General features: G+C 38.4%; 3 protein-coding genes across 11 annotated transcripts in view; 2 read left to right on the top strand and 1 right to left on the bottom strand.

Annotated features, from left to right (window-relative positions):
- Positions 1–4505, top strand: part of LOC106644508 (uncharacterized) — a 23778-nt gene extending 19273 nt beyond the window's left edge. The window contains exons 6-7 of the mRNA XM_014360047.2: positions 3152–4129; positions 4212–4505. Of these exons, the coding sequence (XP_014215533.2) occupies positions 3152–4129; positions 4212–4352 (1119 nt within the window). The 3' untranslated portion in view covers positions 4353–4505. The remainder of the gene's footprint in view (positions 1–3151; positions 4130–4211) is intronic.
- A 6042-nt stretch (positions 4506–10547) lies between these two features.
- Positions 10548–14997, top strand: SC35 (SR family splicing factor SC35). 8 transcript variants are annotated; one of them, XR_016293278.1, is made up of 7 exons: positions 10548–10734; positions 11189–11408; positions 11494–11637; positions 11904–12116; positions 12195–12286; positions 13667–14134; positions 14301–14997. XR_016293278.1 is itself a non-coding variant. In XM_014360044.3 (5 exons), exons 2-5 carry the CDS (start codon positions 11227–11229, stop codon positions 12199–12201), a joined length of 492 nt encoding a protein of 163 aa, XP_014215530.1. In that variant the 5' UTR covers positions 10548–10734; positions 11189–11226; the 3' UTR covers positions 12202–12611. The 8 variants fall into 8 exon arrangements, 5 of the variants coding, with proteins under 5 accessions (XP_014215530.1, XP_014215527.1, XP_014215532.1 ...); XR_016293277.1 differs by having other exon boundaries at positions 14269–14997; XR_016293276.1 differs by having other exon boundaries at positions 13667–14997.
- Positions 14998–15476: 479 nt separating this feature from the next.
- On the bottom strand, positions 15477–21551 carry frj (membrane bound O-acyltransferase domain containing farjavit). 2 transcript variants are annotated; one of them, XM_014350668.2, is made up of 8 exons: positions 21428–21551; positions 21260–21332; positions 19816–20084; positions 19471–19742; positions 18947–19098; positions 18658–18866; positions 18254–18575; positions 15477–18177 (listed from the first exon to the last, which is right to left on the bottom strand). In XM_014350668.2, the coding sequence occupies exons 3-8, from the start codon at positions 20025–20027 to the stop codon at positions 17935–17937; spliced, it is 1410 nt and encodes a 469-aa protein (XP_014206154.1). In that variant the 5' UTR covers positions 20028–20084; positions 21260–21332; positions 21428–21551; the 3' UTR covers positions 15477–17934. The 2 variants fall into 2 exon arrangements, with proteins under 2 accessions (XP_014206154.1, XP_014206156.1); XM_014350670.2 differs by having other exon boundaries at positions 21474–21534.
- Positions 21552–22059: the final 508 nt, after the last annotated feature.

Raw genomic sequence — 22059 nt, 5'->3', positions numbered from 1 at the left:
AAAGAACTCGAGAGATAGAGAGAGAGGAGGGCCCCTCGATCGGTTGTGTGTGTGTGTCTCTCACCTGACCTGCCCGGTTTTCGCTCGGCTCGCTCCCTTTCTCTCTCTCTCTCTTATCTTGGCTCTCCCCCCGTTCATTGGGAGCCCGTTTGTGTGTAAACGACACACGATCGGCTCCGTGAAAAAATCGTGGGCCCTTTCATTGTAAAATCGGTACAGCTTCGAGACTCGATTCCCTTGTTGTTTTCGTTCGGATGGGGAAAGAAGAAGAAACAAAGGCATGAAAAGCTACATGTATTTCGTAAAAGTCGATATTTCAAAAGACATCGTCGCACGCTGATTTTTCCTCATCCATCACCATCGTACACACATAATATACAACCGACGATTTTTCGCGGAATCGCTCACGCGCGCGCGTCTTATCTGCGTCCTTATTCGGACAACTGCTCTTTCTCTCTCCCCTCCCCCTCCCTCGTTTCCTTTCTTTGCTCCTCTTCTGTTTCTACGTCCGTGTGTCTATACGTGAGCTTCTCCCCCCCTCCCCCCGTTCTCTCTCTCTCGTCGTCGATTAGCCATTCGTTCGTCCGCTCATCCCGCGCACCGGCTCTCTTTCGATCGAACGTAAAATATATCCATGTGTATGTGCGTTAATGAAGATGCCAGTGATTTTATTATGTACACAAGTATAAATTAATCCGCAAACTTATCGTGCCCCGTAAACACGTGTATAGCCGCGAATGCTCGACATATCTTCTTTTTCTTTCTTTTTTTTTATCTAAAAGATACACAAAGTTTCGTGTATGCGCGCTGGCAAAATATTGGCTCGGTAAACATTTGGAGGAAAAAAAAAAAAAAAAAAAAAAAAAAAAGGGAAAAAGAGAATCTCGGTATGTATATTCCCACTATAATGTAAACACACGTGTGTTGAGCTAGAATGGATTGTGTCTTTTTTTTTGGGGGGGGGGGGGGAAGAGGAAAAAAGAGACAAAAGAAAGGTGCCGGTCGCGCGCGGTGTAGCCTATACACATAAATTACGGCGGGGCACTCAGTCGAATTGAATTTCACACGGAGGACGAGAGAGAGAGAGAGATAAGACGCTCTCGGAGGAGGAGAAAAGCGCGCGTGTTTTACACAAGGGGCTTTCAAAATTATCACAGGTTTTTTTTTTTTTTTTTTTCTTATGCTGCACATTTCCACTCGAATTATATACACCACGTTACAAGAATGCTTACCTCGAAATAAAAAAAAGAGAGGTGGGACCCACGCTGTCTGCTGCACGCGCGCTTTCTTGATTTTTCTAACGGTACACCCCCCCCCACCTTTTTTTCCCTGGGAAGAGTGTTAAGAAACACCTATCTGCGGAAAATCTCGGTCCGTCCCGAGCGTTTTTCCTTGTTTTTTCTTTTTTTTTTTTTTTTTATTACCTGCCAACTTTCTCGCCCCCGCAGCTATAACTGCAGCTTTTTGTGTGTACCTTACACCGAGCGAGGGGCAATGAAAAATTCATAAAAACGTCCAGCATGTCGCGCAGTCGTTGGCAAAAACACGTGTTTTTCTCCTCCTCCTATTTTTTTTTCGCCATGTACGAAGATGATGAAAATCAGGACACACAATACTTAAAACGAGGTTGTGCCTATTTTTTTTTTTTTTTTTTTTTTTTTCATCTGATGGCCTCGGCGTATCATCCACACGCGGACGTATATACCAATTCTAATTCGACGTGCGATCGAGCAAACATGTATAAGACGTACATAAAAAAAAAAAAAAAAAAAAAAAAAAAAAAAAAAAAAAAAAAAGTATATACAGGGGGAGGAGGAGGCGGAGAGAGTCCCGCGTATATATGTTGTACCGTTAGCTCGGCGCTCTCGCGCTTCATGAGAAAATCCGAACGATTCCAGAGCTAAGGCCCCGAGAGATATATGTATATACCTGTACACCTTGGGGGAGATAGCGCGCGGGCACTCTTTTATCTCATCGAGCATCGCCGGGAGAATCCGAGGATTGATTGATGCCATACGGAGAGAAATTCTCTCAACGTATGGAAAACTCGTTACGATATCAACGCCCGTGTGTTCGAGGGTGGTGGGGGGGGGGGGTTCCCCGAAAAGCCCGGCTTATGCAATACCGCGTAGCCTTCTCCGGGCGGCGGCGAGTTTTTGTTACTAAAATAACTCCTCGCCGATAAGTATCTCGAATCGTTTGACCCCAAAAAAAAAGGAGGAAAATTTCGGGTGGGGGGGGGAGAAAAAAAGCAACGCGTCACCCGAAACCGCGAGCATCGGAGGGAGGGAGGGAAAGAATAACACAAGATATCCTGGACCTATAGGAAGGAGGAGGGAAAACTCGGAAAAATGGTAGCGCCCGGCTAATACATTGTGTGTATATATGCATACCGGAGTCAGCCAAAAAAGGGCAGGTGTGCGCACGAGGGACCCCCGAATTCCATCCTTCGGTCCCAACGTGTATTGTTTGCCCTTCCATTCCCTCCTCCCGGTAGCCATATATATGTACACTACTTTATTTTTTTCCTTTTCTTTTCTTCTCGAGACGCGCATCCGGTCCATACACAAACACACGCTTATACACACACATACGCCTACGCGGGGACGGCAGTGCTTGCACAAGATAAGAAAGCAAAGCTTGTCTCCTTGATTCCCCGCTGTTTGCCCCGAGACCACAAGCGATGTGTTTGATTTTCGGATCCGAGGCTACCGCGCGCCGCCGCTCGGCTTTTTTCCTCTTTCTCCCTCAAACACGTGTTCTAGGTATAATATACATGTGCGTTTGCCTAATGACCTTCTGCTCTCTCTCTCTCTCTCTCTCTCTCTTTTGCTACCTTCTCTTTTCGAAAAACAAGAGTAAAGTGCCCCGGGGTGTGTATACATATATAAGGTGCAGTATGTAATCGGAAAACCGCAGCTGCTGTCGCCGACGAGAGATAAGCCGAGTAAGCGCTCGCTCGGAATTGGGCCGCGCTCGGGGAAATGTCGCAACAACGCACGCGTTTTCGCAACTCGGCCCACGACGTTCTTCTTCTTTGATTTTTGCACAATAAGAGCATTCCTCCAGTACAAATACTTACTCAACAAGTGCCTGTATACGTTTGATTGATGTTTTTTCCTTTGTTTTTTTTTTCCCCCCCCTGGAACAGCAAAACTCGGACAACAGCAACCCGTCGAGTCCGGCGAGCATCGGTGGTACGCCAGCCAGTGGCAATGGCACCAACAGCAGTAGCAATAGCAGCCGAACTCGCAGGAAGCAGAGCTTTCCGAGCCGAGCGCCGCCGAGTCCCAACGTCCATTACCACGTGGACGACGTCAACGTGGACCACGACGAGTTGCTCAAGGACAGGCTGGCGCCCACCTCGTACGTCTTCGGTGTCGATCCCGCCGCTCATCACCGACAGCAACAACACCATCAGCGCCGGACAACTTCCAGTCCCGTCGATCACCACCTGGTCAAGCTCGAGCGGCCCGACCACATGGAGCAGATCCGCCGGATGCAGCAGCGCGCCGACATGCTCACGACCAACGGTGGCGTGCCCGGCCCGAGCAACTGCAAAACCAGTCCGAGCAGCAGCAACAACAACAACAACAACAACAATAACAACAACAACAACAACACCAAGCCCACCGCGAACAGCCGAGCCAGTCCCAACAGTAGCTCGAGGATCATGAAGGACATGACGTGCACAAACTGCGGGACCCCGACCACGACCATCTGGCGGAGGAACAAGCAGGGCGAGGTCGTGTGCAACGCGTGCGGGCTGTATCAGAAGCTCCACGGGATCAACAGGCCCATGGGTATGCGTCGCGACACGATTCACACCCGGAGACGCAGACCCAGGGGCGAGAGGGCGCCCAGGAGTCGGAACCGTAAGTCGCAGAACGCCAATCCCGAGGAGGCCGGGCAGCCGCATTCCCAGATGCCGCAGGCTCAAGGTGGACGGTCGTTGGTTTCGCAAGCTCCTCAGGCACAGCAGCCGGTGATCGGGCCGAACGGCGCAGTTTTCATGGATGCCCTGGGCTTGCGAGCTCAGCCGAATCTCATGATGGCCGCCATGGTCAATCGCAACCTGATGCCGCCGATGCCGGACATATCGGCCCTCCCGCTGGCTCTGATGCTGCAGGTACGTTTTACAGCCGTTATTAATCAGGGAGAGCGCATCGGTAGTACCTTGGTCTAATGGGTTGTTTTGTGTGTTTTTGCAGCCGCGTTTGAACGAGGAAGCCATCGCGGCTTACAGGGCCCAGGAGAACAACAGCAGCAGCGAGGAGAACGTCCTCGAGGCGCCCCTCAACCTCGCGGCGACGCCGAGACCGGCCACGGTGCCCGAGGAACAGGCGCACTGACGGCCGCTCAACGTCATCGGTTGGACGCGCAAGCTCAAGAATCTCTGCTACAGGAAGAAACGAAGGAGATTACTCCGCTATCGAAGCAATAGACGCTTTTTTGTATCGCGCGTGCAGATATCGTAAGTTATGAATGACACTGCATCCACGCGTATACGTATATATATATATATATATATATATATATATATATATATATATATATATATATATATATATATATATATATGCGTGTGTATCTATTTTTACGAGACCTCGAAGACTAACGGAGAAAATCGAGCTTGGTGGAACAATTGCATCCCCGGGCGAGGTTTGGTCGAAACGAATCTATTGATATTATGTCGAAAACGCAGTATTATAGGGAAAGCGAGGATTTTATAGGCGACCGATGAGGAATAAACAATCAAGTTTCGATGTTTTTGTACATAAATAATGCGAAAAGAGTATACGACAGACAGCAGAGGGAGAGTGTAATGGCGAGATATTTTTTTTTTTTTTTTTTTTTTTTTTTTTTTATTATAGGAAAAAAGTCGCGGTTATGTACATAAGCGATTGAGGCACAGAAAACTGTTTTTCATTTCGAGATAACGAGTCATCTCGTTTAATTATTATTACTGATTGATTTTAAGTGCTCTCTAAACATCTCGTAATCTTTAAATTGGAAAATTATTTCGCCACAGGCTTCGATCAAGGGCATTTGATTATTATTATTATTATCATACACTCAACGTGTAAAACGTGTACTGAGAAAAATTTCGAATATCGGCTTGATTTCGAAAACACCTAAACGCTCGAATTACCGTACGATTTTACCATCGTACGGTGTGTCAATTAAATTCAAGAGATTAATAATAAAAACATCACTTTTCGTATACTAATTAACGTATGAATATTGACAGCTTCATCAAAGCTGATCTTCATTGAACAAATTTTCATCAATGGCTCTCTTGAAAGATCTGTACATATTATAAGTTGATAGAGTGTGTGTTGAATAGTTGATTTTTATTTTTTTAAGGAAATAAGTCGTCTTCAGGCCGCAAAAGATTATGTATATATTTTACCAAACGTCTTGTAACGAAATTTTTAATTTTATAACAAAACACCTTAATTGAAAGGTAGATGATTAGCTTTTAGTGAGTATTACCTTAATATAAATGCGCTCTTTTTTTCATTACAATAACAATAGAGATCCGAGAAAGGCTCACAATAAATAATAATGCGTAAAGAGAATCAGCAATTAAAAAAAGTGAGATGTACAATGAAAGATAACGAGTATTAAAACTTTTATTGTGTACTTAAGCTTAGGAAAGAAAAAATTTTGTTCATATTATTTATTTTTACCCTGTGTTTGAAGGCTTTTCAACTTTTAAAAAGATCTTTTACAAGTAATTTGTTTAATCTGACAAAAATTAACTTTAGCCCACTCATTTAGAATGCAATTACCGCGACAATCATGATCAAAATTGTATTCCAAGGTTCTCCTTCAAAGTTACGAATTGATTCTCTCGTTGCCTTACTGCTGCTACTTGCTCTCATTTCTCGCGCTAAGATTCTTTAGTTACGATTCTTTCCCCATTTATTTCGTTGTTGTAGTCAGAAACGGGTATTATGAAAAAGCAAAACGTCTTAAATACTAGTGCGTAATGAATAAACAAACACACACGTAAACAAAAGTAAATGGCCAGTGCATCGATTTTAGATGCGCCCTCGTAATACATAAACCTAATGTACTTTGCCAAAAATAGTTTTTAGTTACATAGACCATTACTTTACTGTAATTAAGTATATTACCACATATTTTTGTCCCCAGTACTTTATCCTTTACTCTTTTGTTTTCATCATAAAATCAGTAACATTCGTAAAAATTCTTTACAATGAAGCCAACAATTATGTGAAATGAGAGACCTTTTCCAGGTAGCAGCAAACGGAGTCTAGTTGTAGTCAGTGAGTTTTTACAAATTGTTTACACTTGCATAGATACACGATATATCTAAGTATACTAATGTAGAATAACAAAGAAAATCCTGAAAGTTATACATGTGAGTTTGTCTGCTGCATAATCCTGCACTCAGAAACACGAGTGTTTGATAAACCGACGAGGCATTTTTTTTACCTTTTCTTTCATTACTCTCGTTACTTCTACCATTTATTAATACTTTTTACTAATCAAACACTGTATATGTGTTACTCGAGCCAAGTATCAAAGCATAATTGTGAGATTTCGCGAATTTGAGGGTCTTCAGACTCTGTCGCGATGATGATTTTAATTAAAAATGAAGAGATTAGCGAAGCAATAATGTATAGTGCCACTGCGACGTAGTAATTTTTTTTTTTTTTTTTTTTTTTTTAACTTAAATCACTTTACAAACCGTTCTTACCGATTAAATGTATGTAAAATTTTTAATTATAAATAAAAAGTTAATAGTTAAAAGTTCATAATAGTAAATCAAATTTGCGCTCGTGATATACTCGTACACGAAACGAAGGCTATACATTATGTACATTTCGTCAAAGGCATTGGACAGTTGTAGGCATTTTTTTCCTTTTAACTATTGTTGTCACCTTTACGAATTTTTGTTTTTCTTTTACCATAAACAACAAAAAGCCCTAGAGGAACTTCGTTGCAAATAATTTTAATAACAATAGTAATAACAATATTAATAATAAAGATAATAATAATGATAAATAAGGGCTTTCGCGCGTTTGTACATATAAATAGTAATAAATTATATTATGCTCCGAAAGCCAGATAAACAAAAACAAGCATAAAAATTATTCTTTGAGAAGCTCACCCTCGAGTCTTGAGGATATTTTTGTAATAACCATGATAAACTTAAACTGACCGAGTATTGCTATTTTGTTATTGAATGTATGAAAATAAAACGAAACTTAATAATTATTATATAATATAGAGAATATATTACCGATCGATCGAGAGGCGAGTTGTAACACGTGGCATTAAAAAAAAATGATAATGCAGTTGACGGTGGAGTTAAAGGGTGTATTGTTGTTGCGACTGATTCAGATAAAGTGCAAGAATTTATATAAGTACACTTAATCGAGCGCTGCGATAAAAAAAAAAAATTACACCCTTGAGCCCATCGTGAAAAAAAAAATAACGGCGCAGTGGAGGCTTTTTTAATTTTTAACGAATGGATTTCGTTCTCTTACTCGTTATCAGTATTCCAGATTCATATGGTTTTAGTGGACGTTTTTATAGTAGATTATTCTTTTTTTCCCTTAGTTTTAATGTAGTACTCTTGATTTTCTTTTTTTTTTTTTTTTGCTACTTAACAAAATCAACGCTCTACTTAATCGTTATGTTTATTAACTCTTACTCATGTATGTGGTCGTTTTGGTTTTTCAAATTGACACGCAACTCGTTGTATACACTTTTCAAATGTAAATTAATGAAACAAAAAAAACAAAAAAATATGGATTATAAAAAAAGCTTGCATCGTTTCCGTCCCGAGCGAAAAAGCCTTGAGAAAGAAAAAACTTATTTACTTACTCAATGTATAAAGAATATTTTTGTAATTTTAATTGTGCGACTAAATACTTACAGCTTTTTTTGCAGTGATTAGTTTTTATACACCTAATTGTTTGAGAATAACAGCGACAAAGTAACGATCAAAGTCACGTGTGGAGACTCGAATATTATTTTTGTACATCAAAGCGTGAAAAAAGTTGTAAAATGTGTAAAAAGTTGTAGAGTCAAAGGCAGCTACTGCGGTTCGAAATTTCCGTGTCAATAAATCGAGAGTATTATGTACGAAAAAAGTGTTACAGAAGTGGTCGACCTTTTTTTTTTGAAGCTCTAGGAGAAAAGAATTCAAACTATATCGGCAGGAATTTCCGTTTCATTAAAAATCATATATTTTTATACAAGGGAATACATAATGTGAAAAATTTTCATATTTATCTCAAAGCGTGTATAATTACCAATGTATGAATTTTTCTCTCTCGTGGGCTTGGTCCAGCAGCTGTTGAGATTATTCAAGGTTGTGTGTATCATTATAAGTATTTTTACAAGAAAATGTAAGCATTGTTGATTAGTGTAAGAACTTATGCGAGCGAACAAAATGAGGATTTTCCCTTGAAACATGCCTTAAAAATTGCAAACATTATTTTTTTTCCCTTTCAGAAGTGTGTTTGTAATTTTATGCGTCAAATATTGTGATTTTTGACAACCACTGATAATAAATTGAATTTTTAATAAATACAATGATAAACAGTATTAATTATCTAAAACAAATTTTTTGTATAATTGAATGAAAAAAAAAAAAAAAATTGATATTTTTCTGTCCAAGTACCTATATGAATTTACATTTGTTCATTTAAATCGATATATGATTAGTGAGAAAAAATTACATTGACAGTGCCTTTGATTGACAAAATGAAAGTATCAAGGAAAAATTCAGGGAAATCCTCTACAAGTGTTATACTTACCTACGTGACGTCAGGACAAAGTAGTTCAATTATTAATGATAGCGAAATGTATTTTAAAAATAACAGAAGGTCAGTCCTGAAACCAATATTTTTAAAGCTATTTTCGTTTGCTTAAGCTTAACGGATCAATCACTCTGAGAAAATGAGAATACCAATTTTTCATTTTTCCAAGAACGACAAGCAAAGAAAGAAAGAAAGAAAGAAAGACACGAAAAACCCTTAATTTTCTCTAATCTAACACGCGCCAGTTTTCAGCCAACATTTTCTCCATGAATACTTTTCTTAATTAATATGTATTGTACAAAACTCGTGAACAAACTAATGTATAGTTGATATTTTGTACTTTGCAAGAGAGGCCCCCCATTGAGGTTTTTATTTAATACATAATGCACAAGACGCAAGTTTACTTAATTTACGATTTTATTTTTATTTATATATTGCACGTGTTTTTTTTTTAATTATCAATAATAATTAATTATTAATTATTTTATAAATTAATGTAGGACTAAAAGTATGGACGACACTCTTCCGCCAGTCTCCATCTTACAAGTTTTCGTTAACGCTCTCTTACCCCAGCATATTATTATGTATAAAAAAAAAATAAAAAATTATTTAAGGCGTAACTTAATTTATGTAATGTAAAGATTGCCAATCGTAAGAATCTCAATTCATCTCGGCGCAAGCTTCGTCTCTTTTCTTTTTTATTTATTTTTTTTCTTTTAACCATATACTCTCTGGTATGCGAATCTCACGTCTGTATATTATATCGAGCGCGCGAAAATATGCATTTTCACGAAATTACTCGAACGAGACGAGTATCTCAATGTACTGAAAAAGAAAAAAAAAGTTACGCATGTAAATTAACGTTTGTAAAATATGAATCATCAGTTTAAGATACTTGAGATGCTTGTCTCAAATAATACACACAATTGGCGTATACAATATTATACATGTGCAGCATCCAGCGATGATTTACGTTTCTTTATTTTATTTAAGCACTGTATTTATTCGAATAACATGTGATGAACCGTTGGCGAATACATTTTGTAAACGCGCATGTAATGTATGTAAAAAATAAGGAACTAATTTCTTCATATTCTGCGACATACGAAAAAAAAAAAAAAAAAAAAAAAAAATAACAAATCTGTTGAAGCTATGGACATTTGCTAGGCATTTTTCGAACAAATGTCACCAGCGTCTATGAAAAATCTTCATTTTTTTTAAAAATAAAGAAAACGTTACAATTAAACTTGTAGTACCATATCTGTTCATTCCGTATTCCTCATTATTAACAACCTCGTACACCTTTATGTTTCGGCAGACTATGTCCAGTGCACACAAGGATTGTACACAATTTTATTGTTCAAAAATTTTCGTTCGCAAAATATAGCCTACATGCTAATGAATCACGACCACACCTATTGTTATTACCCCAACGTATTTTATCAACATTTTTTTCTGTACACACAATATCTAATCTTCATAGGATGTGCATAAAACGTTGTACGTTGATTTAAGCCCAAATATTGTGCACATATTGTTGGTCTTTTTTCATGAGTGTGCAATATGTACTTACAAAAAATTGTACACAACAAAAACGGACATACCCTGCGGCTGCAGCCTCATGTTTCAATGAATCATCAATTTTCAAATTTTCCCCTTATCCGCATATTCCACACACACATACACTAGCGTAGTACATCCGTTTCCCCCACTCCTAATGATTTAGCGTCGGACGAGCTCCTCTTCGTCTACCATTGTGCCATCATCCATCTTGTTTTCCTTGACGACGACGACGCATCGGTCGACGGAGGAGAATTCGTGTTCTAGTCATCGTTCGTGCGTCCACTCCTGGATCAACATCCAGATAACCGTCTACGAGCACATCTCCCAGCATCTACGTATTGCCCTTCTCAAAGGACCAAAGTTCACGGTGAGTGTGCTGTTGCTGAGAATGCTGAGCTGCGGACTAGCGTACGTGTGGGTTACATACGTGTATGCAATATATCGTAACGTTCCACGATGGAAGCAAAAGCTGCAAATTGCCGAAAGGAAGATACATATATATTCATACATATAGTAGCTGAGTCGTCTGTTTTCCGAATTCTTGTCGAGAGAAAATTGTTCAAGAGGTATCTGGTACACGAGGTGTACGCTATTTCGGAGTTTTTTGCTTATACCATATAACCTTCACGTGCTGTCTTTATGTCTCTAACGTTGTCTGTCCTCCTCTTCTCCCCTCCCTCCTCGCTACAATTAACCATTATCGGACGGTTTTTGGTCAGTTTTTCAATTCGTGCTTCCTTCCGTTCATCCTCAAACATTTCCGAGTCCTCCCCACGCCAATTGTTTTGGTGGTCGGTCAATAACGTCAAAAGTTGTTGCAGAAATAAACGACATCTGGTAGGAAAGAACTGTCGTGAGAATGAGTTACGGAAGACCGCCACCCCGCATCGACGGGATGGTCTCGCTGAAGGTCGACAATCTAACCTACAGGACGACGCCAGAGGATTTGAGACGCGTCTTCGAGCGTTGCGGTGAAGTCGGCGACATTTACATACCTAGGGACAGATTCACCAGGGAGAGCCGTGGCTTTGCATTCGTTCGGTAATTAATTAATTTTTTTGACAGATTTTTTTTTTTTTTTTTTTTTTGATAAAAATGCATTATCTTCATGAATTATTTTCTACAGATTCTACGATAGGCGCGATGCCGAGGATGCGCTAGAAGCCATGGATGGACGTCCGCTGGATGGCAGAGAACTTCGCGTCCAAATGGCACGGTACGGTAGACCAACCTCACCGCACCGCAGTCGCGGAAGTAGACGCTATAGAAGGTAGTTTATCATTATAATTTGTAGAGGAAGAATTTGTCAAATCAAATTAACTTGAATTTTTTTACAACTCTTTTTTTGACGTTGTTTGTGTTAATTATTCATACTTTTATGTACAGTAGAATCAATCAATGTTCCAGTAACTTATCTTGCTAAACAAATAATAATGATAGAGCATGCGCAATGTAAAACGAAGTGAGGTTTCACATGAATGACTCGTAATCTTTATTCTTTTTCATCTGTGAATTTGAATGAAATCGAACAAAAAGTTACTCCCGTTCCCGCAGTCGTAGCCGAGATCGCAGACGCTCAAGGTCCAGGTCTCGCTCGCGTTCACGTTCTCGCAGTCGAGGAAGAGATCGTAGGCGCAGTTACAGCAGAAGTCGCTCTGCTTCGCGCTCTGACAGCAAGAGTTCGCGTGGAAAATCAGGCAGCCGTAGCAAGTCGGTCGACAGACACCGAGATGCGCGCTCCAAGTCTAGGTGTGTAAAATAAAAAATTGAAATTTTTTTTTACCTTTCTACAAACTCGGTTAATATTTTTGTCACTTTCTGTTGCAGAGATTGAAGCTGATGCTGAAATTTTGTCAATAACGGTGATTGCCACTACCGTCGCAAAAGCCGTGCAGTATACTGGATTAAATAATTAAAAGGTATTCTAATTCTATCATGTCACTCAATGTCTTGTTCCAATATTATTTTCATGTTATAACTTCTACGTCCTTATTTACGGTGACGTTACTACCACATGCCTTGACTTTTTAATTTATTTTCTAATTTTTTTCACTCAAGTAATTTTGTACATGAAAAGGAATATTCTCAATAGTCGTGTCTATAATATTGCACTATCAAATGTAAATGTACGATTGAAACCATTACCACTTAACTATGTTAAAGTGTATGAAGAGATTTAGACTTTCTCTGTTGAATTGCTCTTGCCGTTGTCATGCTAATAATAAGTGTGAATCTGAAAATAAATCTATTAAGTTTAAGTAATCATTTTCATCTTTTATCTTATCGCGATTGTAAGGTTTCTGTAACGGCATCAAGTAAAATTTTCTCGAGTTGTGGTTTTCCTTTTTAATTTATTGAATATTGAATATTTGCTAATCTTACCGTAATGTGTACTATTAGTAGCCTTATTAATAACCTAACAAAGTAATTTTTACTTCTTAACTGAAGGTATAGATCAAAGTAGACATACTAAGACATGTTTTTGTTTGATGGTTGAAAAAAAGGAATTATCGATTGTACGTATAGATTAAATTGAAAATTTTTTATATATTCTGTAATTAAGTTTTTCTCATACGAAATAAAACAATACTTTTGTAAAATTTCTGTATAGTCCAAAATATCCATTCTATGTTCAGCTTTATTAGGTGTAAGTTCTGCATCCTTTTGTAATGTAACGAAACACGTGCACATACTGACTTGGCATTGGTATAAATTTGTTGTTCATTTTCAATAACAAAAACTAAAACATCGACAAACCATTTTTAATCAAATACTTTCGAATAATAGTCAGAAATAATTGAATGCCCGTTAATATTTCATAATTTTTTTTTTTTTTTTTTTTTTTTTAAGAGCATGTTAAAAAGAGACAGAATTTCATCTACTAAGGCAGTCAATAATAAAAATTGGATATATTAGTACATTGGACCAACATAACTTATGTTATGATACACATGTATATTAAAGTTAAAAATGACATATATTGAATCGATCTTTTTCATTATTAAGAAAAAAAAATGTAGTTGTCTACATTTGAATTCGTCATTAATACACATATGATTTTTTTTATACAATATACACATAAATTGTGATGATGAATATCTATAAATTTAGTCCAGTACAGTCACCTTATCCGTGAATCCAGTGAGCCTGTGAACTTCCTTATCCAACAATAACCGTACCACCATGAAAAATAATAACATAAAAGTGTAAAAAAAAAAAAAAAATAAAAAAAAAAAATCAATAAATACCAGCTTTTTTGGTTCAGCTAACTAAAGTTGTATATTTCTGTGGTGCCACAGGCGCGGCTGTTATAATGACGGAGAGTTGCGGGCGTGAGCCGAGAGAAAAGTGATAATGGCAGGCAGGCAGGCGACCCTCTCAAGAGTCGGTGGTTCGGGGGAAAGAAAAAAAGGCGTGGCGCGGTGCTTGCGGTCAGAAAGAGAGAATTAAGAGATAACAGCTTATTTGGCAGAAAGTGATTAGGCCGAGGGAGAGAAAGATATCCTCTTGAGATAACACGAGAGAATAGAGAATAAAGTGCGAGAGGTGGCGGCAGCAGCCAGTCCTGTGTTCCTGATCTGACAAGAACACGTCGAGAGCGCGACTGGAACTCTCTGCCATGTAAAAGCCTTGTGCGAGTCTACATTTACTTATGAAGACTCAATCAATCGTGGACATGTTAGCTGTTTATGTTGCGGTGGGCTCTCGACGAGACTGTACTGCTCCAAAGCTGTGAACGCGTAGTTGCTGTTTTACATATGCACAAGGTAACGAACTTACGAGATTCGTCCGATCGTGCAGAACTCGAAGGGAAATTTTATTTGGAAAAATTTAATTTTAATTCTCGAGCCTTCACGATCGGATGGATTTGAAATTATAAGTAACAGCTGATTCGAAATAGCCTGGAGAGACACACAACATCTTGGGCGATAGATGGTTGCGAGTCCTGGTCGAGAGCAGTACCGCTTCAGGTCTTGAACGTGTTGGGGGTTGGTGTTGTTGCCGCCGTTTGCGGATCGCAGAATAGTCGAGAGCTCGAGAGAACACTAGCCTGTTATTCCTGCCAAGCTGCCCACGCTGCTGTGCCTTGCTGTGTTCACTGAACGAGTTTTGGATGAACAGCTGTTTGGCACGTATAACATTTGAAGTGGGTAGTGCATGCTTTTACACGATTACAGTCTGTTTTTCATTAATTACAATAAATTTTTTCGAAAATATGCTGTTTTTTATCAAAATAAAGACTGTATTAGTGTAAAATTATATAGACCAGATACAAGTTTAGATAGTGCCATCCCATGGCAGCACATCCATGAAAGAGTGTTACAAGAACAGCACTGCATGAACAGGAAATACTATTTTTTCTTTTCTTTTTTTTTTCACTAATTATTTTAATTTCTTTTGGTTAATAAAATAATTTTTTTAATTATTATAACTAAGTAACGCACTTTTAAGATTCAACTTTTCTTATAAGAGTCCTAAGGTTCTTTATGGGATTCTAAATTTTCTTCTACAGTAATTATTTATCCATGGGATAGTGCTAACGAAAACTTGCAATTTTTTTTTTTTTCTTATTCATTCGGGCAACAGTCACAATTACTATAAAGTGGATTAAAACGGTTTTATTATTGAATGCAATAAATTTATTTATCATACCTCAGTAAAATATAATAAAGATTAACTTCCTTCAAGTGGTAAAATAAAAAACACGCTCTATGAGGCGAAATACGAACAAAATGTTTCAGATCACGTTCAATTTAGCTAGAATAGTCCTGTGATCTGATGCATTTTTCTCCTTAGGAGCTTTATGTCCTTGCTATTTGCATGTAAATGAATAAAATAAAAAAATATTTTGTTTTATTTTTCGAAAACTTTTTTTATAGTGCGTTGATACCACAAAATCAAAACCTCGAAAAAGTTAATTAAACCTAATAAAAATCTTAATTCATTGAACTTGGTTAGTGTTAGATTTTCAGTTTTGTCAAATTTTTTTAGAAAATTGTGGTTTTAATCATAAAATTCATGCAAAGCATTTTTATTAACATACATATTTATGTATCTAACTCTTTTTCAATTTGTAAGGTGATATTGCAATAGTGAAAAAATACTTCATTAGTTTTGCTAAGCTTTAACATTCTTTTATTATACACAGCTTTTTACAACAAATCCAGATGAATATGATTTCCTCTAAATTTGAAAGTTAGTAATAGATTATCCAATGCTTAGTAATTAGAGCCTTAAGTAATGATTTCGTATTACCGACGACTCAACGCCTCTTAGAGCAATAAATAAATAATTCATCTTTTCTTGCTATACATATTTTTCTAATGTGTGATCTTAAGATCAGCTAAAAAACTATTCATAAAACTTTAATTGATTTTCCATCCGCTTTTCAGGATTCGTTTTATAATAAGGTCCTTGACTTTGTTCCTCGTTTATTTACATAATGAAATTACATGCTCTTATTTGCGTCTTTTCTGGCACAATAATATTTCTCTCATTTTCTGCAATTTGTCGATTTTTTAACGTTTCTTTTGTACTCTGTTTATAATTTTTTAAAAGAAGATCGAATGAAGCTTGATAATTTTGTACATTTTTAACGTCGCAGACGCGGCTTCTCGGAGGATCATCTCATTAAAACCTATTTTGTTTCTATGCCCATTATGCCTATACCTATAACATCCTATTACAGGTGTATATAATCGCAAATTGACAACTGTCGACTGGCAAGCGGAGCGTAAGTGTGCGCATGTGCTATTGCGAAAAAAATAAAAGAAGCAAAAGTGAGGTACTTGCAGTCGGGATAATCGTTGTTCAACGCTAATACTAGCCCCTGAAATTACCTCCCATTTTTACTTCCCTCTTTTGATTATTCACGTGTGCATTTCAGTGGAAATTGCTTTTTATCACTTTAATTCTAGCTACATCTACAGCTGTCTTCTATACTTCATCTATACATACAAAAAAGTATCTATTTGCAAAAAATAAAGATCCATGGAAAACATGTGTGTGTTCTTTATTGTTTAAATATTAAACGTAAAACTACCTGTAAGAATTATGGTAACCCGATTTGAAATGGCACTAATCTACATCTTACATCCAAAATCCTTCAAAAATGTCAAGATATACGCAACAATGATAACTGAGTTTTACTCTATGTATAAAATGAATGATTTCGATTTTTGGTACTATGATAACACAATAAAATCTTACATATTGTTTATGGAAATGATATTTCTCTTTCTGTTGTCTTTGATCTCCGTGATTAGAATTTATCTTTGTTTTATTGTTTTTGATAAAAAAGTTTGATAAGAGTAGATTTTTATTTTTTATTCACACGCCGTGTGTCGTTGTTGAGCTTGAATTTTTTTTTTTGATGGTTAATAAAAGTTCCGCGATTAAAATTTATATTAAAAAATTATTTTAAGTAAAATATAGAATTAAAATAAGTTTTATTCAAACGTAAATCCAAAGTAGAAATATGTTATAGAAAACAGTCTTAATTTAATATTATTGACTTGTTGGTGAAACATCATTTTGAAAGTAGAGTAAGTGATTATTTTTATTTTTGTTTTCTTCAATTTTACGTAACGTATTCTTAATATGTACATAAATAGACTATTTAGATAATGTAGATTTTTATTTCTTCATAAGAATAATCGCAAAAATCAAATATTGAATTTTCATAGCGCGATCAACAAAAATGAATTGTCCTTATGAGAAACATAGAATTTTTACAAGTATTGATTTTCAAATTACACGCAGTATAAATAATTATTTTTGTCAATTCAAGCCAAACAACGCATAATTAAACCTTTTTGTAAGTATTGGCTTTTTTTGCTTTGAACAAGTGTGACACAACTCACACGATTCTTTTGCATTACATATGTTAATGTGTGTATTTACAAATATTGCAAAAACAAAAGGAAAAAGGATATCGTCTACCGCCAAGAGTTTCTAAATGCTGATGCATCATCATTGGTTAAAAGAACAGCCCAAGTCCGTTTTCATTAACTCTCAATGAAATCAAACATAATTTTACAATAGATCGACAAATAAAAATACTGAAACATCGTATCGAATCGCACAAAAGCATTGACATACCTCAAAATTGGGTAAATTAAAATCTTGACTATTTACAAAGAATCAGATCAAATTGGAATAGTCGAGCGTTGAGTAAATACTTACACCCTCGAGTATCGCGTAAAACAGCCCACGACAGAATTACAAGCTCCTTGCTCGTGTATATATATACACAACGGGTATAGCCCACAAAAACGCAAACGAATTTTTGGACTAGGACTGTTACTTTGATGACACAGTGCGCAAAAGTATTTAACCTCCGGCTAAATGACCTTGTACGTAAGTAACCCTGAAAAATGCTCGAAAATAAGTACCTACCTCTATACAAGATGCTGATAAGGAAGAAAAAAATGTCACAGGTCCGGTTGTTTTGGGAGATGAAAAGGAGGACGCGTCGTTATTATATCTACCGTACTACCGATCATAGAGCCGTCACGTACGTATACGCAAGTAAGTAAATATCTCTGTGTGTGTGAATGTCTAATTTCTAACTGTGCTTCTTAACGTCGGCGACGATTTTTTTCTGCTGATGGCTATCTGCGAGAGATACGTAAGGCCGGACTAGTCGTCCTATCACATAGAGCGCGAGCACTGCCAAATGCCCCAAAAAGTAGACTCTCCTGTAGAAGGTGAGCGTCTCGTTGAGCTCCAGCAGTTGGAAGGACAGTCCGAGGTAGGACATGCAAGACATGCGTGAGAACCACAGCAGGCAGTGCAGGGCCGTTTTTGTCTGTTGTTGATACACACAAATGGTATATTGATTGATAAATAAAAATATAAAGAACGTCATCGAGGTGTACACTGACCGGACTGCCCTCGGGACTGGCTTTGTAAAACTTGACCCAGATGTCCTCCATGGGCAGGTAGAGGGTGATCTGGCAGATGCAGAGGTAGTAGCCGGGCGCGTAGCCGTGCCAGAGGGCCGACAGGGTCAGGGTGGCCATGGTCCTCAAGCCCCTGTGGGGAAAGCGCTTGTACACGCAGACGGCCATCCAGTACTGGACGCAGGTGTTCCACCGTTTCATGGCTTCGCGCACGAGGAAGCACTTCTCGACCGCCCACACGTTCATGTTGTGCACCGTCTCAAAGTCCAGGTCCTCCGGCTTGATTGAGTTTGGCTCGTTTGAACTACGAGCACGTGCACGATATTCAACGTGAAATCATGTTATGTAATGATAATTTTAAAAAAAGGGGGAGGGATGGAACCTACAGAGCCACGGTTTTTCTGTAGTCCTTGGGACCGAGTCCGGACGCCGGCTCGCAGCTGACGGGGTAAGCTCCCAAGCCGGCCATCTGGCAGACGCACTCGGACATCATCATACCGATGTACATCCGCATGCGGAAGGTGACGAAGGTCGGATAGATGTACCAGATCCGATACAGCAGCGATCTCTCCGCGAACTCGTCCGTCAGCGCGTACTGATAATTAGGTTTCAACATGTATACAATGGTACAAGGGCTGTACGTCATTTTACAAAGGGTATAAATAAATATTGTACCTTGGCGGGGAAAAAGTAATTTGAGAGGAGAAAGATGACGGTGAAGCAGCTGATCTGTATGAGCTTGTTCTGGGTGTGAGCCCAGTGGTCGGCCTTGGCCGCGAAGGGCCGATGCAGCGAGTCCCAGTAGGTCCGGTAACGATAATAAGGTCCTGCAAGCACAGAAATGGGATCGATTGCCGAGTAATCTCGTTGTCATTCTATTCACTTGACGCTCCCCAAAGGACGTCAATTATAAATGAGGGCTCTGCACACGACACATTGTTGTACAGGAAAAGAGGTATAAGGTAATGCTGGCGGTGTTTTCGACCGGTTACATTTAAATTATTCACACCCCGAGTCTATTTTCTCGTTCTCTGCGTGACCACGACGCTTTTACTTATATTGTTTTTTTTTTGTTTTTTTTTTTTAATACCTCATCTACTTCGTTTGATCGTGTACTCGGGGTAAAGTGACCGTCATCGATCATTAAAAACATAGGGTGCTCTCAAGGGTAGTTTAGAAAGAGAGGAAAAAAACCCCACCCGTGAGCACACCGACGTAGCTGAAGGCGTAGTGGAAGACGTCCATGAAGCCGATCTTGGCGAGGGCAGCGGAGCTAGCTCCTTGGAGGTCGTCCTCGGGTGGGTGGGCAGCCGAGTTGACCTCGAACGCCAGACCTGCGAGCTTGAGGGTGAGCATCATCTGGATGAGGTTGGCGTGGCCCGGGGGTCGTGGCAGGCCGATCCATTCCGACAGCCGGAAAACGACCAGGAGGTAGAAGAACGAGAAGAAAAAGCTGTACAGGTGGCACACCCTGCGTGGTGGACGAACAATCGATTCAACTTTGGTGCTGATGATCGTTTGTGTGTATAATAAGTGGGGCTTACTTGGGCGAGAGGCGAGTTATGATGAGGCCGTTGACGAGGGTGCAGACGAGGGGATGGGCTATGTGAGTGCCGGAGACGCAGGCCACGAGACCGAAGCCGAAAGCCGTGCCGAGCCATTGGCGTTGACGCGGGCACTCGATCGACCGGTAGAACTTGCCGAAGCCGATGCACAGCAACAACAGGCACACGTAGATCACGTCGTCCAGCAGCATTTTCTTGTTGCTCGTTGTTTTGTTTTTGTTTTTTTTTTGTGCCTTGGGGTTTTACACCTGCAATTTTCACTCGGTCAAGTCATGCACCATCAAAGGACTTTTGTTTAATTTAATTTTTTTTTGCTACGGTCAATACAAGTTGACGACCGAGAATTTGCATTTTCATGTAGTCGTGGCTGTAAAACCGATGGGAACAAATTCGTTTTCGAGTCTTGCAACACGACACTCACGCGAATTTGCTCTTGTTCGCGCTGATCCGATTTCTAATCTGCATCAATGATGCTATTCATCGGCAACAAGACAGCGCGCGGTGAAATATCGGTCTTGTATTTTATCTGGATGACCTTTATTCGTATGTACGAGAGTACATTTTTTACTAAATTTACTCACGTGCACCAGAGTGTAGAAAATAGCCATATTACGTATCGATATATTGGTTTTTTGACACATTCAAAAAAATGTCATGCATTTGAAAAAAAAATTTCACATGGTTGTAAAATATAAATTTTTTCACTCCCAACTCAATTGTAAAAGTTATACTGTCAAACAGAAATTGTATCAGTCGTGTACTTGGATTTTTTTTTTTTTTCATAAATTGCTGAACAACTTCAATTTTTAATAAAATTAACAATATTATCACAAAATTATTTTAAATTCGTTCAGCGTTTTAATTGCGATGGAATAACTACCGGACGGAACATATATATATATATTCATATATTCATACAGTTCGTATCTACTGTGTTGACAATTGGAAATGTGTGTTTCAATTTTCTCTACACACTGTAGGTATAAGTATACGTAAAATAAAAACGAAACCTAATTCACTTCACTTCAGAAAGAAGATGATACAGCAAAACACACGAGTTCAATACAGATATAATTTTCAATCACAGAAAACAAGTGTAACAACTAATATATATATATGTGTGTCCTTTATTGGATGCAAATTTATTTATATTTAAAAGCGTGTACACCAATAAATTAATCACGTATGTCCAATGGAACAACATCTCACAGAGCGTATGTAACGATATACTTATTCGAGTTAAGTACTCATTTGAGGAAATGTTAATGATATAATATGTACACAGAAAAAAGTTAGAGGACGGCAAATCTATGTAATATTATTGTACCAAAATAATATATCCGTGGTGATAAAAGGTACACGTATTTTATTGGACACCAGATAGCTACGTGTATATTATTAAAAAAAGAGTACAAACTCTTACCAGCCAACACCACCAAGCTACCACAACTCGCGTAATCACAGTTGCTGAAAAATTCGCACCACCATCACCATCGCTGTCGAAAATAAGTATTAAACTTCGCATAAATAATTGCGGGGTGCATGCATAATGTGTACATATATATATATATATATATATATATGTGTACACTCTAGAACACGTATACGTGTATAAAAGCCCGCCGCGAATGGGTCACCTGCTCGGCAGAGCTCAGCTCTCACCCCAACCTCGGTGCCTCGGACTCCTAGTATCCCAAGGTATACTGACACTGACACTTAGGTCTGCAGCTTGGCTCTCTCTCGGAGAGGAGGCTTGAGGGGGGGGGCACACCGTTCGATTATTACCGCACGGTTCGTTCGTTTTAAGCTTGAGCTTGGAAAAAGAATGATATGCGTGACCAGCGCGAGATGCGAAGTTGTGTGTGGAGCTTCGATAATTAAAAAAATCATGGAACAGTCTATTAAATGATGTGCGATATGTTTTACATTGGTTTCATGTACATACGTTATTATATTTCTTAATTTCTCGCACAACGTTTTTTTCAACTAATTTTCTGGTATTTGAAGTTCGTCGACTATTCCTTTTACAATTTTTATCAAAGTAATGAAAATTTTTCAATTTTAGACTGCATGTTTCCCAACAGTTGTAATAAACTAAGCTGTGACAAAATAATTCATACGGGAGTTATTTTCCATAAATTACGTACAAGTATGATCTCAAAAATATACATTATACTGTCGATGAGACTAAGTTGTACGGTATACAAGAAACCCATACTGCAT

Source organism: Copidosoma floridanum, unplaced genomic scaffold (genome assembly GCF_036245765.1).
Source record: "Copidosoma floridanum isolate Cflo_tuat_1 unplaced genomic scaffold, Cflo_Japanese_pri ptg000025l, whole genome shotgun sequence".
In the NCBI taxonomy this organism is placed as follows: domain Eukaryota; kingdom Metazoa; phylum Arthropoda; class Insecta; order Hymenoptera; family Encyrtidae; genus Copidosoma; species Copidosoma floridanum.
The sequence above is the reverse complement of the archived record's forward strand: the minus strand, read 5'-3'. Positions and strand labels throughout refer to the sequence as shown.

Excerpts from the sequence above, each read along its gene's own strand:
- frj (XM_014350668.2), bottom strand. The coding sequence starts at position 20,027 with ATGCTGCTGGACGACGTGATCTACGTGTGCCTGTTGTTGCTGTGCATC. Across the intron at positions 19,099-19,470 it reads CTACGTCGGTGTGCTCACGG|GACCTTATTATCGTTACCGG; the intron begins GTGGGGTTTTTT and ends CTGTGCTTGCAG. Across the intron at positions 18,178-18,253 it reads CCAGTCCCGAGGGCAGTCCG|ACAAAAACGGCCCTGCACTG; the intron begins GTCAGTGTACAC and ends TATCAACAACAG.
- SC35 (XM_014360041.3), top strand. The coding sequence starts at position 11,227 with ATGAGTTACGGAAGACCGCCACCCCGCATCGACGGGATGGTCTCGCTG. Across the intron at positions 11,409-11,493 it reads CGTGGCTTTGCATTCGTTCG|ATTCTACGATAGGCGCGATG; the intron begins GTAATTAATTAA and ends TATTTTCTACAG. Across the intron at positions 11,638-11,903 it reads GGAAGTAGACGCTATAGAAG|TTACTCCCGTTCCCGCAGTC; the intron begins GTAGTTTATCAT and ends TCGAACAAAAAG.